This window comes from Pieris brassicae, chromosome W (assembly GCF_905147105.1).
Source record: "Pieris brassicae chromosome W, ilPieBrab1.1, whole genome shotgun sequence".
Taxonomy (NCBI): Eukaryota; Metazoa; Arthropoda; class Insecta; order Lepidoptera; family Pieridae; genus Pieris; species Pieris brassicae.
The window spans coordinates 5,155,181-5,171,137 of record NC_059679.1 but is presented as its reverse complement, the minus strand read 5'-3'; the positions used below and the strand labels follow the sequence as shown (position 1 = coordinate 5,171,137).

Here is a 15,957-nt window from a genome sequence, read left to right as displayed (position 1 = left end):
TGTCTTAAAATCACTGCTTATACTTTGGTTTCATTATTTACTAATATAAAAAAAAATATTTTATATTTTTAAAGAGAATTATTTAATAATTTTAAACATATACATGTGGAGATAACATGTGGGGAAAATGTTCTAAAAGTAACTCCTTTAGAGTAAGACATGAAATGGACATTGAGAAAATTAAAAAAAAAACTGTCAAGTTCTGTCACGACTATCAAAACAGAGCGCTGGTGCATGACCACGGAAGTTTGTACATTTACCCATCCTCAACTAAGAACGAAGAGACATTATTTTTAACAACGGCGAAACTGCCTAAAGTTCTAGCAGAGAGACATACTAGTATGTCTATGTCTTCGCCTGAAACAGTACCACATATTGCTATGTATATTCAAGAGTCTTTAGCTGAAAGTAAGCCACCTACCTTCCTCCACCCTTCCATACCAAATACAAGTGAAGAGTACAGAGAAAGAACGATTAAAGTCCATTTTTATAAATAAGTAGATAAATGATTTCTCAACTTAGAATACTCATAAATAAGCACTCGAAGAAATGACACAATAATAATTAATGTCTTAAAATCACTGCTTATACTTTGGTTTCATTATTTACTAATATAAAAAAAAATATTTTATATTTTTAAAGAGAATTATTTAATAATTTTAAACATATACATGTGGAGAGAACATGTGGGGAAAATGTTCTAAAAGTAACTCCTTTAGAGTAAGACATGAAATGGACATTGAGAAAATAAAAAAAAAACTGTCAAGTTCTGTCACGACTATCAAAACAGAGCGCTGGTGCATGACCACGGAAGTTTGTACATTTACCCATCCTCAACTAAGAACGAAGAGACATTATTTTTAACAACGGCGAAACTGCCTAAAGTTCTAGCAGAGAGACATACTAGTATGTCTATGTCTTCGCCTGAAACAGTACCACATATTGCTATGTATATTCAAGAGTCTTTAGCTGAAAGTAAGCCACCTACCTTCCTCCACCCTTCCATACCAAATACAAGTGAAGAGTACAGAGAAAGAACGATTAAAGTCCATTTTTATAAATAAGTAGATAAATGATTTCTCAACTTAGAATACTCATAAATAAGCACTCGAAGAAATGACACAATAATAATTAATGTCTTAAAATCACTGCTTATACTTTGGTTTCATTATTTACTAATATAAAAAAAAATATTTTATATTTTTAAAGAGAATTATTTAATAATTTTAAACATATACATGTGGAGAGAACATGTGGGGAAAATGTTCTAAAAGTAACTCCTTTAGAGTAAGACATGAAATGGACATTGAGAAAATAAAAAAAAAACTGTCAAGTTCTGTCACGACTATCAAAACAGAGCGCTGGTGCATGACCACGGAAGTTTGTACATTTACCCATCCTCAACTAAGAACGAAGAGACATTATTTTTAACAACGGCGAAACTGCCTAAAGTTCTAGCAGAGAGACATACTAGTATGTCTATGTCTTCGCCTGAAACAGTACCACATATTGCTATGTATATTCAAGAGTCTTTAGCTGAAAGTAAGCCACCTACCTACCTCCACCCTTCCATACCAAATACAAGTGAAGAGTACAGAGAAAGAACGATTAAAGTCCATTTTTATAAATAAGTAGATAAATCATTTCTCAACTTAGAATACTCATAAATAAGCACTCGAAGAAATGACACAATGATAATTAGTGTCTTAAAATCACTGCTTATACTTTGGTTTCATTATTTACTAATATAAAAAAAAATATTTTATATTTTTAAAGAGAATTATTTAATAATTTTAAACATATACATGTGGAGAGAACATGTGGGGAAAATGTTCTAAAAGTAACTCCTTTAGAGTAAGACATGAAATGGACATTGAGAAAATTAAAAAAAAACTGTCAAGTTCTATCAAAACAGAGCGCTGGTGCATGACCACGGAAGTTTGTACATTTACCCATCCTCAACTAAGAACGAAGAGACATTATTTTTAACAACGGCGAAACTGCCTAAAGTTCTAGCAGAGAGACATACTAGTATGTCTATGTCTTCGCCTGAAACAGTACCACATATTGCTATGTATATTCAAGAGTCTTTAGCTGAAAGTAAGCCACCTACCTACCTCCACCCTTCCATACCAAATACAAGTGAAGAGTACAGAGAAAGAACGATTAAAGTCCATTTTTATAAATAAGTAGATAAATGATTTCTCAACTTAGAATACTCATAAATAAGCACTCGAAGAAATGACACAATAATAATTAATGTCTTAAAATCACTGCTTATACTTTGGTTTCATTATTTACTAATATAAAAAAAAATATTTTATATTTTTAAAGAGAATTATTTAATAATTTTAAACATATACATGTGGAGATAACATGTGGGGAAAATGTTCTAAAAGTAACTCCTTTAGAGTAAGACATGAATTGGACATTGAGAAAATAAAAAAAAACTGTCAAGTTCTGTCACGACTATCAAAACAGAGCGCTGGTGCATGACCACGGAAGTTTGTACATTTACCCATCCTCAACTAAGAACGAAGAGACATTATTTTTAACAATGGCGAAACTGCTTAAAGTTCTAGCAGAGAGACATGCTAATATGTCTATGTCTTCGCCTGAAACAGTACCACAGATTGCTATGTATATTGAAGAGTCTTTAGCTGAAAGTAAGCCACCTACCTACCTCCACCCTTCCATACCAAATACAAGTGAAGAGTACAGAGAAAGAACGATTAAAGTCCATTTTTATAAATTAGTAGATAAATCATTTCTCAAGTTAGAATACTCATAAATAAGCACTCGAAGAAATGACACAATAATAATTACTGTCTTGAAATCACTGCTAATACTTTGGTTTTATTTTTTACTAAAAAAATTAAAATATTTTATATTTTTAAAGAGAATTATTAAATATTTTTTAAGTTTGTTCAGGTCCAAACCTAAATCATAAAAATGATCAGTCTTAGTGGAAATATTCAAAAATGATTAAAGGCACTCTAATTGTGGCAGAATAATAAATAATCTTGAGCTTTTAATTGGAATTAACTCACTGTTAGATAACACAGAGCCATCACTTTCTTGAATTCTTCTTTTTGCATGTCTGTTTTTAATACTCAATTCGGAGACTGACCTTATTACAAATGGACATTGTTTTTTATAAAGGATGCTCAAAACACTTGTGGAATATTTCCTGTTTTGCTTCAATAACATGAAAAGGGCAAGGGGCTAAACTTTCCAATATGGACCGACGATTTAAAAGCCCATATTTTTAGTGTAGATAGTACTCACTAAAAGAAAGAGTTTTGCAAAGTTTTCGGTTGTGCAAACTTACGGTCCATGAGATACATTTTTTAAAACTTTTCATACAAATTGGTAAATAACACGCCATTACAAAATATATTTGACAAATAATTGATGTCAGACGTCAATCACTTAGTCTAGGGTGCCGATTATTTTGAAAGTATCGATGATAAACTTTCTAATTTCGAATAAAAATATGTATATAAAATATAATTAATTCATTTCATTGTTTGTAACTTTATCTATTATCTTATTCTTACTACAATTAAGTGTATACTTACTTATTTAATATCCAAAAAGTACCCAAAACCGAATCAGAGCACCCCACTATCCACGTGGTCTTGACTGCCCTACCCCTAGAGTGTATATAAAAGCTCGGAGGCGCGCAGGAAAAGTAGAATAAAATGCCTGTATTTTGGTACGCAAGGGGGGAGGGGCTGTATTTCCCGTAGCGCCGGAGCAGTCCAAAAACAAATTATTATCTATTGTTCGGTTAGGTTAGGTTAGTGTATTAATATTTTTTAATAACTGTTTCTGGCGCGTGATAGTGGTTGGGGTTTATTATTCTAAAACTTTAAAGTTCAAAAATTAGGAAATAATCGGTAAATATAAAAAAAAATCGATTATTTTTAGCATGAAAAATATCATGCTAAAAATAATCGATTTATTAAAAAAACGATTTTAATGCAGATCATCTCTAATAACCAATAAAAAAGTAGAAGATGTACGGTTTGTTTATGAATTTGAATATATTACACAAAATTTTGAATCATTTTTTAAAACTTAGACGCAACTCTGGCAGCAAAAATCACTTGGAGGTGTTCCAATCAAGGTACAGATTACCTACATAATTAGTATCATCGAATTTGGGCCACGGTTTCTAAATAGTTACCATTCTAACCTCAAAACTTTAACCATGAATATCTCCATAACCATGGGGCTCTGCAGGTTGGGGATGGCATAGGAGAGTAGCTCTCAACGAGTATACAATTAGCAAGGTTAACCATACAGATCCTTTTCTTACGATGTGTTCGTACTTAAATTTAGTTCTAAAATCAGGAAAACTGTATTTGGCGTGTTTATGAAATGTCGCCTATAAAAATATTTCCTCCTATTCTGCCCCTAACTCAGTTGAGAAACCCCTAAATATATGGGGAAATCCTCTGATCTGGCAACTCTACAACTAGTATGTGGATTTTCTTGTACGTGCGATTGTTGCCAGTCACAGCGGCAGCGCTGTTGACAATGTTGCCATTTCTTACACTGATTTACTACTACTTCTAAATTCAAAACTTAATCAGGATTGGAAATATGTTTGGCAAGAAAGTTTAGCGAGAATGGGCACTTGGTATGCAATGCAATCAACCAAGATATTGGTATGCCATGGTTTTGTAAATCCAGCAATTACAAAAGCATAAGATTTTAAACAAAACTTTGCTGCCTTAGATTAGGATATTACAGATTTAATTCATATTTACACCGCATGCGCATTAGTATGTCTCCCTCCTGATTCTATAGTAATTCAGACGTCGATCAAATTTTGAGACCACATATTCTTTGAATGCCCTGAATTACATATCCAGCGCATTTGTTTGCCATCTTATCTGTTAAACTATCAAAGTAGACCTGAAAATTTCCCACGCTGTATTCAAGACTTGCTTATGAACCATGCGTGCATGGTATAATTTATGAATTTATTTCTAATACGGTTCAAGACATTTAAAATGATTGTACTCCCCGGATTGACTAATTGGATTGAACAGACATACTTTTGGATTTACCTTAACATCGGATTTGAAACAAGCACCTGGAAATATAATATATATATTTTAGATTCTACTATTATTGCTTATGGATTTGACTTCGACCAATTCAATCGAAGAAGTGGCTTAGGCCTTATGACTATGATAATAAGACATGACACGGCTTCGGCCTTACGATCACGAACAATGAAGACGTGGCTTCGGCTTTTACAACTACCAAAATTCTCCAATTATTACCAAGAACAAGACCTGGCTGTATGTACAAGTATTTTGTCTTCCCCATTAGGGATAAATTAATTTTAAAAAAAGATCGGTTATTGGCATGTGTAAACACTAATGGGGAAGATTAGTAATTACTGTTAAATAGTTCCTTGTAGAGTGCGCCAAATGGCCCCGCAACGGCCCAAGCCGAGGTTCGAGTCTCACAGGAGACGCCCTTGCGCTAGCCGCGGGATAAAACGCCATTCTGGCCGAGATACGCTCGCCAAAACAGCCCGAGCTGAGCTGTAAAGGCCCTTAAGGCCAACAGCGAGATTCCATTCTAAAAAAAAAAAAAAAAAACGCCAAATGTTTGTTCCAATTTCCAAACCAATAAAATAAATCTAATAACACCATTCCTAACTAACTAACGACCAAGAAAGGAAAAAAAATGTTTGTTACAAGGAAGGTGTCAAACTCAATAGTAAATTATAAAACTTCGATAACGATATTTTACGTTTTGTGATGAAATGGGTCGGTGTGTGGCTATTGGATGTAAAGAAATAGGTTGACATAAACTCCCTTCTAATCCCACCCTAAGAAGAGAATGGGAAAGAGCATTGAGAAGGGTTAATTTTAAAGCAACTGATTATTGTAGGTTATGTACTCAGCACTTCAAAGTTACAGATTTTGAAACAATTTCTACTACTCTTACTACTGCTACCAATTTGCTGTATTACGTACTTTAATCTTGTATTTGTTTCCCACTTCTGCACAAGCTGAACGTTTGGAAAGAAGAAATGATGAGAGTTGCCTCATACCCAGCACTGTGACAGAAACTGATGAATCTGTAGTTGCTGTGGCTGTGACTAATGATTCAACTGACCAAGGCTACGCTCATGAGGTTGAAATTTCAAGTATCAGTGATGAAAATAGTGAAAGGGTAGTTCATTCTACAGGATTCAGTGTAAATCAATCAACGCAACCATTAACTCTTTCCAGAATATTTGTTCTTGAAAATTTTATGGTAGATGAGAAGGCAATCTATCAATTTCTATAGTGGTTTAGTAAATAATGATGAGTTTAAATTAGTGTTAAGTACTTTATGACCTATGGCATACAGCTTAAAGCATAAGGGAAGTCAATCAATCGATCAATATCACAATTGAAGAGAATTTTTACTAATGTGAATTAAATTAAGACAAAACAAATGTGTATGAACTATCAATTTTTTTTGGTATTAGTAATACTTCAGTATCACATATTTTTATTACCTGGTTCAATTTTACATATGACATATGGTCACTCATTGATATTTGGCCGGAAAGGAAGTTAGTTGACTATTACATGCCTGTGCAGTTTAAGAAAAACTATGCAAACACAAGAATAATAATTGATGGAACTGAAATTCCCACCTTTTTAAAAGTCTCAACTAAGTGTTGTAACGGTGAAACGGGTTAGACAATTAGCTAAGCAACAAGTTTACATTGAATGTTTAATAAGTCTAAGTAAGGCCTTTAACATATTAAAATCCTTATTATGTACCTAGCTTTTCAAATTTTCTTTGTTTGTATAATGTTGTGTAATTTCAGGGAAGGTATTGTAAATAAACAAAGATTATGATTCTGATATGGGTTTTATTCATAATTTCTATATATATACTTGTTAAAAATAGCTTCCTTGAAATAATTGTCATAAAAATCAATCTGGCTTTTCAACATAAAAAGTACTTTTATGTCCTTAAATGGATACAATTGTCCCTGAATTTGGTAATAATAGATACAAGTCTTTTCTATTCTAATTCTCACTTCACTTTATTTTATTAATGGCGACTTCTGTGTAAATCACAAATCCGCCAATGTTGCATTCTAAGTCTAACTTGGTCAGGATAGTTTTGATAAATTTAATTTAATCTAAGTAGTTACCTAAAACAAAGATGATGACACAATAAAGACAACACACACAGTCATATAATAATATCTACAAGAGGTTAACATATATACTACAAGGTATGGAAGGGAGAATCTTATTTATAATTTTAACTTATTAACAGAAATAAATTTCCCTAAAATTTTGACCACAAAGCTGGATGGGAGGAAAAGTAGGGAGTTAAGGTGTAATAAAACAACGTGACTGAGCGAGTACCGGAAAAGAACTGAACTTTATTTTCTAAATACAAAAGTAAAGAATCACATAGACAACATTTGATGACACTTTGGTACAAGATGTCGCTAGTAGTAGGTACATCTCTATTTTGCTATTTATAATACTCCCACTCAAAATATAGACACTATATAAACAAAGAAACAATTACACTTTAACAATTCCTAAAGTATTCAAATGTTTATTATGTTTTACAGCAGCGAGACTTTTTGTAAATAAATCTGCAGGCATATTTGATGTACATGTGTACAATGTTTTCATTAATTAATTCTCTACAATAATGATATCTGACATCAATATGCTTCGTTTTATTATGGAATACAGGGTTTAACAACAATTTCTGTGCGCTCATACTATCATTATATAAAATGATCTTATACATCCTTTTAGTAAGTTCAAATTGTAAATTTCTCAAATAAACTGCCTCTTTGCAGGCTTCTGATATGGATACATATTCAGATTCGGTACTAGAAAGTGTAATACATTTTTGCTTACTACAACTCCAAGATATAACAGACCCAGACAAAGTATAACAAAATCCCGAATATGATTTCCTATCATTAACATCACTGCACCAGTCTGCATCAACATAACCTTCAATGTTTGCATTTTTGCCCTTACTATATTTCAAACCTAAATCTTTTGTCCCTTTCAAATACCTTAAAATTCTTTTGGCATAAACCCATTGTTGTTCAGTATTACAATTATTGAATTGACTTAAATATGACACTGCATAAGCTATATCGGGTCGTGTGAGCACAACTAAATACATTAGGCTCCCGATAAGCTGCTGATAGGGATTTTGATTACTACAATCATTTTCCTTCTTACATTTTAAGTTGACCTCCATTGGAGTATGCACAGTGTTACAATCAACCATATTGAACTTAGTCAACAATCTATCAATATATTTTTCTTGACTTAAAGTCACAGTACAATTATTATTTTGTTTATCAAATACAACTGACATGCCAAGACATTCCTTTACAATTCCCAAGTCTTTTAATACAAAAATCTTATTCAACATATCCTTAAGATTACTAGTTTCATTTCTATCATTTGAGAATACAAAGAAATCATCGACATATAATGTCACGATGGTTTTACTGCTGCCAGCAAATTTTGTATATAAACATGGCTCTATTTGGGACTTAATATAACCATTAGCTAACATGCAACCATCCACTTTCTTATGCCATGCACAAGATGCCTGTTTGAGACCATATATAGCTTTGGTCAATTTTAAAACTTTATTATTTGGACAGACATAACCTAAAGGCTTTTGCATATATATTGTCTCTGACAGATCTCCATTTAAGAAAGCAGTTTTCACATCAAGATGTGTTACTTCTAGGTTGAACTGCACTGATAATGCGAATAATAACCTAAGTGTTGTATGCCATACTACTGGAGAAAATGTTTCACTATAGTCCACACCATATTTTTGACTACACCCTCTAGCCACAAGTCTGGCTCGATAGCGGACATTATTTTCACTATCACACTTTTTTTTTAGAACCCACTTGCACTTAACTATATTGCCACTTGCAGGAATATTAACAACTTCCTACGCTTTGTTGTCTCCAAAGCTTTTCAGCTCTTCTTTCACTGCCTGTTCCCATTGCTCCTTCTCTGGTCCCCTTAGTGCTTCTTCTAATGTCAGTTCATCACTAAAATATTCATTACACTGTTCTGTGCACATATATCCAAACCTTTCTGGTTTTTGTCTCACCCGTTGTGACTTTGATGTGGTTTCTGGTTGCTGTTCTTCCTCAGATGTCATGGACTCCTCCTCTGGTACATAGGTTTCATCCATGTCATTCGTTAAAATGAATGAATCCTCTCCATCATGGTCTGACACCTCTCCCACTGAAGATGTATGTGGACTATTTTCTGCTGGTTTGTCTTCTACCACTTCCATTTCAATCATATTTTCTTGATGAGATAACTTTTCATTTATGAAGACAACATCTCGACTGGTTATAATAGCCTTTGTTGAAGGATTGTATAACCTATACCCTTTGACATCCTCAGGGTAACCAACCAGTATGCATTGTTCTGATTTCTTGTCCCACTTATACTTGTCTTCTCTCCTTGGGTATATGTCTCATGACAGTACTACCAAAAATCCTTAAATGACTGAGGTTGGGTTTGCCTCCTGTCCACAACTCGTACGGTGTAGTGGTTCAATCCACCTTTTACAATTCTATTTTGTAAATAGACTGCTGTGTTAATGGCTTCAGTCCTAAATTCCTTACCTAATCTTGCATCAAATAAAAGGCATCTTGCTTTCTCGATCAGAGTCCTATTCATACGTTCACAAAGCCCGTTTTGCTCAGGAGTATAGGGATTGGTTCTTTGATGAATTATACCCATTTTCTTAAAATAATTATCAAAATCTCTGTTACAGAACTCTGTGCCATTATCACTTCTAAGTATTTTTATTTTATTTGACGTTGAATTCTCAACTCTTGCTTTATATTCTTTAAAGTATTGTAGTCTCATTTTTACCTTTTAAAAAATAAACATATGTCATGCTGCTGTGATCATCAACAAAAATGAGAAAGTACCTTGATCCTCCTAGCGATATATTCTCCATTGGGCCACATATATCACTGTGTACTATTTCCAATAGCTTAGTACTCCTGTTCCCTTTATTATCGAAGGGCAACCGACTTTGCTTTCCTTCACAGCACACTATACAGTTGGACTTGTTGATGTCGGCCTTCTCAGTTAATTTGACCCCCTCCACAGCATCCTGCATTTTATTCATGTTATCACTGTTGACATGTCCCAATCTACGATGACAAACTTCTGGAGACTCTGCTGTTGCTGCCACCAAACAAGATGAAGTATTTAGTTTATAAACTCCATTTATAAGTGATGCAGTCGCTACTAGAGTGTCCTGTTTATTAAATATCACGCATCCATCGCTTGTAAAATACACCTTGTTACCCTGCCTTATCAGTTGGCTTACTGACAATAAGTTGGTAGATAATTTGGGCACACACAACACTTTTTCAACAGTTATGTTAAAGTCACATCCTTCAGTTGATGTTGTTATGTTTACGTTTCCACAACACAACACTGGGATTTTATTCTGGTTAGCAACCATGATTTCCTTGGTGAACCCAGAATAACATTCGTCGACCATGCAATCTTTATTGCTTGTCAAATGCGAACTTGCCCCAGAGTCGACATACCAGTCACTCTTGTCAAATATTCTGCTAAAAAACACGGCACTGAATGCATTACTTGTTTTTGACGATTTATTTTCAGAATTCTTGTAAGATTTATCTTTATAAGTGCATTGATTACGGTAGTGGCCATGTTGTTTACAATTTATAACATTTGACGTGTTGTTTTTCTTTGACAGATGTCGACATTTGTTCATTCTCACCATATTTCTTGTACATAGACTGTGTACTCTTTACACTCTTTGATTTTTGATTCTTGCGGAAACAAGCAAACGCATTGTTGGCATCACTGTCTTCCGGTTCCATGTCCATCAATTTCCCTTTAATGGCGTCGGTTGTGATTATCATGCCGGAATGCTCGATTGCCATTATCATGGGCATATATTTTTCAGATAATCCAGCCAACATGATAGATCCGATCCACTCATCACTTATGCCAAAACCCGTAATTTCTGACCAGCTTCAACAATTTGTGTTACATATGACGTCATCGTAGTGCAATTTTCTAATCGAATAGATATTAAATTCCTCAGAAGACTTATTTTTCTTGTAAATCCCGAGTCATCGAATAACATCTTCAATTTATCCCACAATTCTTTCGATGTTGCTACATTCTTTATATGAACATAAAGAGCCGGGTCAATTGTTAGAATCAACTTCGCTTTTGTTCTCGCATCGTCTGCAGCTGCTGGAGCAACGTTGGGCTCAGGTTTGATACACCCAACCATTCCCTCTAAGACAAGGAAATTTTCTGCTGCGAAACACCATTCACTGTAATTTTCACGCCATTGCAGTTTCGGCACACTAATGTGATAGTTCGAACTGGACGCCATTACTGATGCCTGACGCGACACAATAAATCTGCACAACTCAACACACTTAGTCCTATTCTGCCACAAATTATTATTATCGATAATGTCCTGATAATCAATAATTATACTGTCGCGAAAACTAAGTACTTTTTATGGGCCAGGAGCGGCCTGGGCCCATAACCTGTAATAAAACAACGTGACTGAGCGAGTACCGGAAAAGACTGTTTTTTTTTTTTTTTTTAATAATTTTATGGCCTGGTAACGAGACCTTTAAGCCAAGTCTTATTTACGGTCACTAATTCACATGTTATACTATCGTTTCACTTGTTTTCTTAAATCTTCCCCACGGTATTTTTGATGTATTTATATAATGCACTATAACACTTTTTGTTTTTGAGCATATCACACAACTGGCGGCGGGAGGGATCACTAATTTCCATTATTTCACTTGCCAATATTAGTCTATTAAAAATGAATATTTGGTTTTGGCATTTAAAAAAGATATGGTTGATATCTGCGATCTCGTTATTATTACAGAAAGAGCAAATATTGTTAGTTATAATATTAAGTTTAGCGAGGTGCGCGGGTGCAGTGTTATGCCCAAAGCGCAATCTGTTGATTGTGGTAACGAACTCACGACTCACGATACAGCTAGTATTCAACTCATCATACCAGGGTCTTATATGTAAATTTTCCTGTATAATACCATACCATTTTCCTTTAAATTTTTGATCTTCTTCCCATAATGTTGTCCATATATGTCCATTTTTTATCGAGTTATTGATATAATAATAATAATCAGTTATAGGAACCTGTACCACATTTCTGACATTAAGAGTGTTAATCCCTTCATATGCAGCTTTGTCTGCTTTTTCGTTACCAGTAATACCTTTATGTGAGGGTACCCACATAAAGGCAACAGTTATATCTTTTTTATGCAACCGCAAGACAGTATCTTTAATTAAATAAATAATATAATTAGTTTTAAAATTATTAATATTAGAATGCTTAAGGCTATTTAAAAGACTCAAAGAGTCTGTCAAAATTAGAAAATATTTACAATTATTTATAGAAATTATAGATTTTAAAGCGGCAAAAACTGCATATGCCTCTGCTGTAAATATGGAGCACTTTTTATCGAGAGCAAAGCTTTGAGCAACATCTTTTTGGGAATCATATACCGCACTTCTCACAAAATCATTGCCTTTACTGCCATCAGTGTAGATTGTATAATACTTGTTATTTTCTTCTATAAAAGCCAGTAAATCTGAATTATTTTCGATTGAATTTGATAAAATCGTAATAGGATGAGTGATACAACTGTATGAATGAGTGTAACACGACCAGTGTGAAAGTTTTTTGATGTTCGAATAATGAGATTGTATTTCTAAGAAGATCTGGCACAGAGTTGGAGATGTACCTCTCAGGAGATCATTTGGTGAAGTGAGTGGACCATCTATATTGATTGGGTGAGGTATTATCCTATTTATAATTTGGATATTATTTGATGATAATAGTTTCAGGCAGTATCTTTCTGCAAGCATAAGTCGTCTCAATATCAATGGCATAATATTTGTTTCGACTTCCATGGCCCTTATGGGAGTCGAACACATTGCTCCTGATATGATCCTCAAAGCTCTGTTCTGCAATATATCCAATTTATGTACATGACTGCTATTTAAATAAGCTAAAGAACTATAATCAAAATGACTTCTTACAATAGATTTATATAATAATGAAAGTATTTTGGGATCTGCACCCCATGTAACACCTGCTAGACATCTTAAAATGTTAACACCATTTAATGCATTTCTAGATACATATTTAATATGTTCTTCAAATGACAATTTCTGGTCAATGATAATACCTAAAAATTTGTGTGAGGTGACTCTTTGAATGACATCACCATTATAGACAACATCCACTACTGGTGTGTCCTTTCCAAATAGCATTAAATTACTTTTGCCAGCATTTATTTTCAATTTTAATGTGTGTTGATAATAATTATTTAACTGTCTTAAGGCAGTGTTAACATTTTCAATGGCTACTGTTAAATTTACATCTGAACTATACAACACTAAATCATCTGCAAATTGAAGTATATTTACATTTTTAATATTAACATATTTACATATCTCACAAGTATACAAATTATACAACAAGGGTGATAATGTGGCACCTTGTATAGTACCTTTTGATGCAGTTCTAGGTCCATATAAGATATTGTTATGCCTAACATATAGTATTCTGTTATTAAGGAAATCATAAATCCATTTACATAATTGTCCAGGTATACCAGAATTACTGAGTACCTTCACCAGTATGCCAGGATCCACACTGTCAAATGCACCTTGCACATCTAGAAATACACAAACTGTGTGTAATTTATTGTTTTTTGCATTTTTCAGATCCGATATGAGAGAAATGAAGCTATCGACACAACTTCTTCCTCTGCGAAATCCATATTGAATGTGTGGAATGACATTATTGGATTCTGCATACCAGTCAAGTCGAGATTTCACCATATTTTCAAATATTTTTCCAATACATGATGATAACGAGATTGGACGATAAGAACTGATCTGTTCAGGTGACTTATCTGGTTTTAATATAGGTATTACACATTGAGTTTGCCATGAACTTGGTATGAGTTTTTTATGCCATAGATTATTAAGAACATTCAAAAATAGCTTTTGTACAGATTCAGATAGATGTTTTATTAATAAATATGGAAAATCATCTAAACCAGGACTAGTATTTCTTCTAGATTGTATACTCATTAAAAGTTCAGACCATGAAAAAGAATCCAATAAAAATTTATATTGAGGATTTTCATTGTTAATATTAAAATAATTGTCTAATGAATTTGGGTCAAGTAAATTGTTACTATCTGATAACTTATCTAAAAGTGGCTCTACAAATTCATCCCTATATGATTTATTACCAATTCTGATACCCTTAAACTTTTTAATGAGATTCCAAATTTTACTGATGGGTGTAGTTCTATTGAAACTATTGCAAAAACCATTCCAACTGATTCTTTTTTGCTCCTTTATAGTGCGTTTTTTTAAAGCATCTAATCTTTTATAGTTGATGTAATTATATTCTGTTGAATCATTTCTATACAATTTCAAGGCTTTGTAAGATTGTATTACGGCTTGTTCACATATACTGTTCCACCAAGGGGCTGGTGGTCTACTCCTAAAGTTAGTCCTAGTGAATCTAGGAACTGCCATGAGTTTGAGTTTATTGAGCCGGTTACAAAACTCATCATAAGATTTTATTGGACTCTCTTCGCTAACCATCATGTCATGGAAAACCAAACCAGACAATTCCCTATACTTTGTCCAATCTGTTTTATCATATAAAAATCTGTCAACATGTTTATTAATTGTGTATCTTTCAATGCACATTGTAATGTTTGTTATGGTTGGATAATGATAACTACCCATAGCATCATCATGTACTGACCATTCACAAAGAGGAGCCACACATGGACTAACAAAGCTTACATCTATTGCTGAGGGGTTGCGTGTAGGATAATTTACTGTAGTAAAGCTACCATTATTCAAAATACATAAATCACATTCATCAATTATATTATGTAAGTTATTCCCTCGACTTTTCGTAGACATACATCCAAAAGCAATATGATGTGCATTGAAATCACCACTTACAAAAAGAGGCTTCGGTAATTCTCTTATAATATTGTGCAATCTATTCATTCGTATACTCCTACGTGACGGAAGACAGTACACACAAAGAATAGACAGTGTAGTATTTTCTGTGTATATACTTATGGCTATAGTTTGAATATCTTCATAAAAAGTAGTATTTATAACATTGTGTTTCAAATATGGTTTAATTAATATTCCTACACCATTACGAGGATTTTTTGAATTTTTATTGTAGAAATTATAACCGGAAATATAAAAAGATTGATGGTCTTTTAACCATGTCTCATTTAGTAAACAAATATCAATATTATTTTCATTTAAGAATTTTGTAAGAAGATGTTTTTTATGATTTGCACCTTGAACATTAAATTGCGCAATACGTAGAGATGATGTTGTATATGGTTGTGTATCCATTATATTGACAAATTTTTAATAAGTATATCTTTAATAAATGTTGTAGTTATAGGCTCATTATCATTCTTATTACCTATTTGAACCTGTGTTTGTACCAGGGCCATAAGTACATCACTGTTTGCAATTATTTGTGATTTTATATCATTAATACTTACAGCCTGTGAGACAGGCTTAATATTTACAGGTTTATTTACATGTTTGGGTGCATTATTTACACTAATCACTTCATTTACAGGGTTGGAGTGTGGTGGAAGGGGAGGGAACTCATTGTTATCTTTTGTGCTGGCAATGCTTGCATATGTTATTTTATTTTTCTTTTCTAGGATTTTATTCATTTTTATTGGACACATTTTGGATATTGCTAAATGAGGTCCACTGCAATTTACACAGCAAATCTCATTTTGTTTATTGCAGTCTTTATAAGAATGTTCAC

At 33.3% G+C, this 15,957-nt stretch overlaps 1 protein-coding gene across 1 annotated transcript; it reads right to left on the bottom strand.

The window, feature by feature from the left end:
• Positions 1–8,991: 8,991 nt before the first annotated feature.
• On the bottom strand, positions 8,992–14,244 carry LOC123718359. Its single transcript, XM_045674774.1, has 4 exons — positions 13,152–14,244; positions 12,145–13,076; positions 10,912–11,081; positions 8,992–9,359 (listed from the first exon to the last, which is right to left on the bottom strand). Exons 1-4 carry the CDS (start codon positions 14,211–14,213, stop codon positions 8,992–8,994), a joined length of 2,532 nt encoding a protein of 843 aa, XP_045530730.1. The 5' UTR covers positions 14,214–14,244.
• Positions 14,245–15,957: the final 1,713 nt, after the last annotated feature.

Coding starts and splice junctions, on each gene's coding strand:
- LOC123718359 (XM_045674774.1), bottom strand. CDS start 14,213: ATGAGTATACAATCTAGAAGAAATACTAGTCCTGGTTTAGATGATTTT. Junction 11,082..12,144: donor CAAAAATTTAAAGGAAAATG/GTATGGTATTAT, acceptor AAATTGTTGAAG/CTGGTCAGAAATTACGGGTT. Junction 9,360..10,911: donor GGACATGGAACCGGAAGACA/GTGATGCCAACA, acceptor TATCTCATCAAG/AAAATATGATTGAAATGGAA.